General features: G+C 51.7%; 1 protein-coding gene across 1 annotated transcript in view; it reads right to left on the minus strand.

Annotated features, from left to right (window-relative positions):
* LOC116025539 (cingulin) overlaps window positions 1-3,026 on the minus strand; it is a 5,504-nt gene extending 2,478 nt beyond the window's left edge. The window contains exons 1-2 of the mRNA XM_031266794.1: window positions 1,834-3,026; window positions 730-1,416 (exon numbers count right to left, since the gene is read on the minus strand). Of these exons, the coding sequence (XP_031122654.1) occupies window positions 730-1,416; window positions 1,834-2,925 (1,779 nt within the window). The 5' untranslated portion in view covers window positions 2,926-3,026. The remainder of the gene's footprint in view (window positions 1-729; window positions 1,417-1,833) is intronic.
* Window positions 3,027-7,808: the final 4,782 nt, after the last annotated feature.

Consider the following 7,808-nt stretch of genomic DNA (forward strand, 5'->3'; position numbering starts at 1 on the left):
GGGGGGGGGGGGGGGGGGGGGGGGGGGGGGGGGGGGGGGGGGGGGGGGGGGGGGGGGGGGGGGGGGGGGGGGGGGGGGGGGGGGGGGGGGGGGGGGGGGGGGGGGGGGGGGGGGGGGGGGGGGGGGGGGGGGGGGGGGGGGGGGGGGGATTCAAACGACAACTTTTCAGTTGGATCTTTTTACAAAATACAGACTGCAAGGAATGGTTCTTCTTTCCCTGGAAAGAGTGGAAGGTAATCCGGAAAACCAAAGCCCCCTAAGGGTGGACATCTTTACTTGAACAGCACCTTATGACTGAATATTAGTGCAAGATGATCTGCAGAGGAGAGAAACTTTTGACTAATAGATTTTATATGGTAAAACATCTATAGTCACTTATATATTTATATATGCAGCAAAGGGGCAGAATCAGGCAACCATCAACTTTTGCATGTGAACTGGCTGTGCATATCTGGAATTTGCTTTAGTTTTGGAATGCACTGGGTCATGCCAACATTCATCAAGGAATTTTTACTGGTTTGGAAGTATGCCATGTGATAGTGCACAATGTGGTTTGAAAGGATGAATGGGAGACAAGGTGTTTCGACTTTCGATAAACTAGGATCTCCTATGGCATAGAATTAAGTGGAGATGTGAAATACAATGATTGTGACCAATACTTAAGTAGCACACTATCACTAGTAGTCTCTTGGGGAAAAAGAAGAAGATGAAGAAGAAAACAGAACTAACCTGAAGTGAGGTTCTCGCAGTAGAAATTCCGTGTTTGAGCATCTGGACGTGCATTGAAAGTTCATCCTCAGTTTTTGAAAGCCTAACTTTATCCTCCTTGGATTTCAAAACTAACTGAGCCAGACTCTTTCGTAACTCAACAAATTCTTGAAACATGTTTGCTTCATCTGCAGAAATCCTAGAAAGATCCCTAATCTTTGCTTCTCTGGATTCTTCCTGGGAAGCATAATAATCAATTTCTTTCCTTTTCTCCAATAAAGATTCATTTGCCAACTCCAGTTCAGACAGACCAGACTGCAGATTATGATAATTTTGATCCATATTAGTTTGGACTTCTTTGAATCTAGAGACAGCACCAGCAATTCTTTTGTCAACTTTTTCAATGAGAGAATCATTTTCTGCTATTTCTTCTTCCTTTTCTTTCACTAGAGCAAGCAGTTTTTTCAGCTCTTCTGTTAACCCTTCTTTTTTCCTGCAAAGAAAATCTCTCTCTCTTCGGTCATCCTCAACAAATTGCTCTATGGAATCATTCAAAACCTTACGTGCCTCATCTACTAATTCAGCTTCAATTTCCAACTCCATCTTTTTAATTTCTATTGCTTCAGCAGATAAATCCCATTCCTGCATTTGTTTGGATGATAATCCTTCTGCATTCTTTAAAACCAAATCTGCATCGCGTGCGGTGTCCTAATAAAAAAAAACCAATCTCCTTTTGAATGAAAGCATTGCAATTACTGAATGGATAGGAAAACTTTCTGGAATACACATGCAACTTTAATAAATTCAGAGAACTGAAAATAAACGTATAAGGCAAGCTAAGGATAAATTGTTATAGAGTATCCAAGGTGTTAGATCATTATATTCTTGGGACAGTAGAAACATTCTATCCGTATTCAGTGCTGACAAGGCTCCCAGTGTTCTAGTGTATCCAAGGTCAGAACTCAGTATCTCACTATGCACGATGATTTGATTCACTCATTTACACACTACTTAACTTTAAAACTAGAATACTCTATATATACTCCATAATTGACAAATATAAAAGCCAAGCAGTGAGTACTAGAAATTGATACCAAAACTATTGTTGAATTAGAAAGAGCTCACCATTGCAAAGGTCTGCAACATAGAGGCACATTCCTCTTCGACTTGAATTAATGACTCAAGAACCCCTTGCATCTTAGAGTCAACAGCATCACAATGGGCTTCTGCATCTCTGAGAGCAACTACCAAACACTCTTTTTCCTTCTCTGTGGAAGCTAAACTCTCACTGACCCGTTCAGCTTTCTCAAAGTCTTCAGCTTCACAAGCTTCTTCCAGCTTCTTCTCAAATTCTTTATACTCAGCATATGCCTGAGTAACACTCCGGGCAGCTTTTCTTCTCATCCTAATTGATTCCTTTCTTTCTGAAGAAATGGAAGCGACAGTCTCATGGGCTTCTTTAAGCTTATTTGAAATAAGGATCCTAAGCTGTTGGAATCTGAATTCAACTGGGTCATGACTCTTGCTAACATCTAGTTGCCCGGTTGTTGCATCTTCACCAACTCCAGACGAAGCCAGATTAGCGGTTTGCTCAGGTGTGTCATTAGAATGAATACCATGAGAAGTTGTGTCAGATGAAGAATCACGATCCTGAGCTGCAGAAATCGTGCTGGAGGAATACGGTTCTTGATCTTCTTCTTCACCACCATCATCATCATCATCATCATCATCTTCATCATCATCATCATCTGCTTGCTCTTTTTTCTTCTCTTCTGCTTCTGTGAAACGGGTATCAATATGCGAATGGTCATTGGGAGTTGAAGTGGCAGTGACTGAATCGGAGACATGATATCTATCTCTATCTCTACCATATCCAATCCGTAAACCAGCCCTCTTTTTCTTCCGGGTGGAATTCTGGCGAGAAATTAGCGAGATTGACGATGGATCGGAGTTGGACTTAATATCTTCTAGTTGTAGGGATTGGGAAGGAGTGACAAGTGTAAGATCAGAGAATAGGTTCTCATCGAGCGGCTGACTAGGACTCGACTCTGCCGTTAACGGCAGCGCAGTCGGTTGATCCGGACCGACATCGAGAGTGGCAGCGGTGGTGGAGGGTTGCTGGTCTAGGTGTCCAGGTCCGACCATTTCAGAAGGATCGAAGAGTACCATCCCCTCGAACAGTGAGGCCATATCATCGTTCTCTTCCTCCGCTGCCATTTCCAATTTCCAATTTCTAATTTGGTTGCCTTTTTCTTCTTTGTTTGCTAAATAAACACCAGTACACTACGCCAACGCTGCCCCAAAGCTTGTTAACCCGACTTCTTAGTTCTTATTCAGTCAGATCAATATAGTAACATAGAGAGGGGGGAGAGTCAAAATAAGCTAAGCATCAATAAGAGCATCCTTTGATTACGATTAGTAAAGAGAAAATGAGTGGGCAAGAAAAAGAAATAAAAGAAATATAATTTAAAAAAATAAAATAAAAAAGCATGGTGAAGGCGCGCCTGACACGCTCATGCGGACGCGTGCACCATCTTTAAAACAAAGACTGACTAATTAAAGTACTATGAACACATACTTGCAGATGATCCCATAGCAATCTCTCTCATCTTCTCTCTCCAGATTTGTTGGCAATAATCTGACATGAACCCAAGAAAAAACCACTGGCAGGGTTGCTCTAATATTGCAAAGAATTTTCCAGTAATTTTTACTTAGGGTGTGCACTAGGGTCGGGGGTCAGGTTTAGAGTCGGGTTCGGGATTCGGGGTTCTAGGTTTTGGGTTCTGGGTTCTGGGTTGGGGTGGGGTTCGGGGTTCTAGGTTCTGGGTCGGGTTTGGGGTCGTGTTCGGGGTACTGGGTTTTGGGTCAGGGTCGGGGTCGGGTTCGGGGTTCTGGGTTTTGGGTTTTGGGTCATGGGTCGGGTTTAGGGTCGAGGTCGTGGTGGGGTTCGGGGTTCGACGTTCGTGGTTCTGGGTTCTGGGTTTTTGGTTTTGAGTTCGGGGTTCTAGGTTCTGGGTCGGGGTCGGATTCGGATTCGGGGTTCTGGGTTTGAGGTCGGGGTGGGGGTCGTGTTCGGGGTTCTGGGTTCTGGGTTATGGGTCATGTCGGGTTCGGGGTTCTAGGTTCTGGGTCATGTCGGGTTCGGGGTTCTAGGTTTTGGGTCATGTCGAGGTCGGATTCGGGGTTCGGGATTAGGGGTTCTAGGTTCGAGGTCAGGTTCGGTGTTCGGGGTTCGGGGTTTTGGGTTCTGGGTTCTGGGTTTTGGGTCAGGGTCGGGGTTCGAGGTTCGGGTTACGAGTTTTGAGGTTCGGGGTTCCGAGTTTGGGGTTCGGGGTTCTGGGTTCTGGGTTTTGGGTCAGGGGTCGGCGTCAGGGTTCGGGGGTTCTAGGTTCTGGGTTCTGATTCGGGGGTCGGGTTTAGGGTCGAGGTCGAGGTTTGGAATTCGGCTTTCTAGGTTCTGGGTTCTGGGTCAAGGGTCGAGTTCTAGGTCGGGATCGGGGTTCGGGGTCGTGGTTCGGGTTTCGGGTTATGGGTCGAGGTCGAGGTCAGGGTGAGGGTTGGGGTCGGGGTTCGGGGTTCAGGTTTCGGGGCTCGGGGTTTGGGGTTCGGGTTCTGGGTTAGGGGACGGGGTCGGGATCAGGTTCGGGGTTGGAGTTCGGGGTTTGGGGTTCTGGGTCGTGGTTGGGGTCGGGGTTTGGGGTTCGGTGTTCTAGGTCGGGGGTCGGGGTCGGTGGTCAGGGTCAGCGTCGGGGTTGGGCTTCGGTGTTTGGGGTTCGGGGTTTAGGTTTCGGGGCTCGGGGTTCGGGTTCCGGGTTAGGGTACGGGGTCAGGATCAGGTTCGGGGTTTGGGATTCTTTTTTTTCTTTTCAGAAGTAGTACTTTTATTAAAAGAACCAAAGGGGCAAAAGCCCATATAAAGTTGCAAGGCAAAAGGCCACATTAAGGCTAACGCCTATACAAGGATAGAAATAAATTACAAAAAACGGCCAAGAGCTACAAAAGAAATAAGGCCTATACAAGGATAGAATCGGGGTTCGTTATTCTGTGTTCTGGGTTCGGGGTCGTGGTTAGGGTCAGGTTCTGGGTCGGGGTTTGGGGTTCTAGGTTCTAGGTTCTAGGACGGGGGTTGGGGTCGGGTGTCGGTTTTGGGGTCGGGTTCGGGGTTGGGGTCATTTCGAGGTCGGGGTTCGGGCTTCGGGGTTCTGGATTCTGGGGTTCTGGGTTAGGGTCGGGGGTGGGATTCTGGGTCAAGGGTTGAGTTTAGGGTCAGGGTCGGGGTTCGGGGTTGCGGTTCTGGGTTCAGGTTTCAGGATTCGGGGTTCGGGGTTCAGGTCCCAGGTCAGGGATCGAGGACGGGGTCAGGGTCGGGGTCGGGGTCAGGTTTCGGTGTTCATGGTTCGGGGTTTAGGTTTTGGGGCTCGGGGTTCAGGTTCCGGGTCAGGGATCGGGGTCGGGATCTGGTTCGGGGTCGGAGTTCGGGGTTCGGCGTTCGAGCTTTGGGGTTCGGGTCGTGGTTGGGGTCGGGTTCTGGGTCGGGGTTTGGGGTTCGGGTTTCTGGGTTCAGGGATCTGGGTTGAGGGTCGGGGGTTAGGGTCGGGGGTCGATTTTGGGGTCGGGTTCGGGGTTTGGGGTTCTAGGTTCGGGGTCAGGGTCGGCTTCGGGCATTGGTGTTCTGGGTTGGAAGTCGGGGTTTGGTGTTCGGGTTCTGGGTTTGGTTCAGCGGTCGGGTTGTCGGTGTCTGGGTTAGGGTTCGGGCTCGGGGTCGGGTTTGGGGTTCTGGGTTCAGGGTCGTGTTGGGTTCGGGGTTCTGGGTTCGAGGTCGGGGTCGGGGTCGTGTTCGGTTTTGGGGTTCTAGGTTTTGGGTCAGGGTCGGGGTTCGGTGTTTGGGTTACGAGTTTCGAGGTTCGGGGTTTCGAGTTTGGGGTTCGGGGTTTTGGGTCTTGGGTCGAGTTTGGGGTCGAGTTCGGGGTTCTGGTTTTTGGGTTTTGGGTCAAGGGTCGGGGTCAGGGTTCGGGGATTCTAGGTTCTGGGTTCTGATCCGGGGGTCGGGTTTTGGGTCGAGGTCGAGTTCAGGGTTAGGGTCGGGGTCGGGCTTCAGTGATCGGGGTTCTAGGTTCTAGGTCGGGGGTCGGGTTCTGGGTCGAGGTTAGGGTTCGGGATTCGGTGTTTTGGGTTCTAGGTCAGGGGTCGAGTTCAGTGTCGAGTGTAGGGTCGGGGTCGGGGTTCGGGGTCGCTGTTCGGGGTTCAGGTTTCGGGGTTCGGGTCCCGGGTCGGGGGTCGAGGTCTGGGTTAAGGTCGGGCTTCGGTGTTCCGGGTTCAGGTTACGGGTCAGGGTTCAGGGTCGGGATCGGGTTCATTATCAGAGTTCGGGGTTTGGGGTTCTGGGTTCCTGGTCGTGGACGGGGTCGGGGTTTAGGGTTCTGGGTTCTAGGTCGGGGGTCAGTTTTGGGGTCGGGTTCGTGGTTCGGGGTTGGGGTCGGGTTTGGGCTTCGGGGTTCTGGATTCGGCGGTTCTGGGTTCTGGGTTCTAGTTCGGGGGTCGGGTTCTGGGTCGAGGTCGAGCTTCGGGGTTCGGTGTTTTCGGTTCTGGGTCAGGGGTCGAGTTCAGGGTCTAGGTCGGGCTTCGGTGTTCGGGGATCAAGTTTTGGGGTTCGTGTTTCGAGTCAGGGGTCGGGGTCAGGATCAGGTTCGGGGTCGGAGTTCGGGGTTCGGCGTTCGAGCTTTAGGGTTCGGGGTTCTTGGTTTTGGGTTCGGGGTCGTAGTCGGGGTCGGGTTCTGGGTCGGGGTTTGGGGTTCGGGGTTCTGGGTTCAGGGATATGGGTTCTGGGTCGGGGGCCGGATTTTGGGTTGGGTTCGGGGTTTTAGTTTGGGGTCGGGGTCGGTATCGGTCTTCGGTGTTCTGGGTCGGGGATCGGGTCGTCGGGGTCGGGGTCGGTGTTAGGTTTCGGGCTCGGAGTCAGGTTGGGGGTTTGGGTCAGGGGTCGGTGGTCAAGGGTTGGTTTTGGGTTCGGGTTCTAGGTTCTGGGTTCGGGGTCGAGGTCATGTTCGGAGTCAGGGTTTGGGCTTCTGGGTTCTGGGTTGGGGGTCGGGGGTCAAGTTTGGGGTCGTGTTCGGGGTTAAATGTTTGGGGTTCTGGTTTTTGGGTTTTGGGTCAAGGGTCGGGGTAGGGGTTCGGGGTTCGGGTTACGGTATCGAAGTTCGGCGTTCCGGGTTTGGGGTTCGGGGTTCGGGTTTCTATGTTCGGGGTCGGGGTCGAGGTTCGTGTTTTGGTGTTCGTGGTTCTGGGTTTGGGCTCGGGGTTCATGTTTCGGGGTTCGGGGTGGGGTTCGGGGTTTGGATTTGGGGTTCGGGTTTCGGGGGTTCTAGGTTTTGGGTTCTGATTCGAGGGTCGGGTTTTGGGTTGAGGTTGGGGTTCGGGGTTTGGCGTTCTTGGTTCTAGGTCAGGGGTCGAGTTCTAGGTCGGGGTTTGGGTTCTGGGTTAGGGGTCGAGGTCGGGGTTGGGGTCGTGCTTCGGTGTCCGGTGTTCTGGGTTTAGGTTTCGGGGTTCGGGTGTTCGGGTTCCGGGTCAAGGGAAGTGGTCGGGATTAGGTTCGAGATTGGAGTTCGGGGTTTGGGGTTCGGGGTTCTGTATTTTGTGTTCTGGGTTTGGGGTCGTGGTTGGGGTCGGGTTTTGGGTTGGGGTTCGGGGTTCTGGGTTCTGGGACGGGGGTTGGGGTTAGGGGTCGGTTTTAGGGTCGGGTTTGGGGTTCGGGGTTGGGGTCGGGTTCGTGGTCGGTGTTCGGGCTTCGGGGTTCTAGATTTGGGGGTTCTGCGTTCTGGGTTTTAGGTCGAGGGTGGGGTTCTAGGTCGTGGTCGGGGTTCGGTGTTTTGGGTTCTAGGTCAGGGGTCGAGTTCAAGGTCGGGATCGGGGTTCGGGGTTCAGGTTTCAGGGTTCGGGGTTCGGGTTTAGGGTTTAGGGTTTGGGGTTCGGTGTTTGGGGTCGGATTCGGGGACGGGTTTTGGATCGAGGTCGAGGTATGGGGTTCGGCGTTTTGGGTTCTGGGTTAGGGGTCGAGTTCTAGATCGGGGTTGGGGTTTTTTTTTTTTTTTTTTTTTTTTTTT

This window comes from Ipomoea triloba, chromosome 7 (genome assembly GCF_003576645.1).
Source record: "Ipomoea triloba cultivar NCNSP0323 chromosome 7, ASM357664v1".
NCBI classification, from domain to species: Eukaryota; Viridiplantae; Streptophyta; class Magnoliopsida; order Solanales; family Convolvulaceae; genus Ipomoea; species Ipomoea triloba.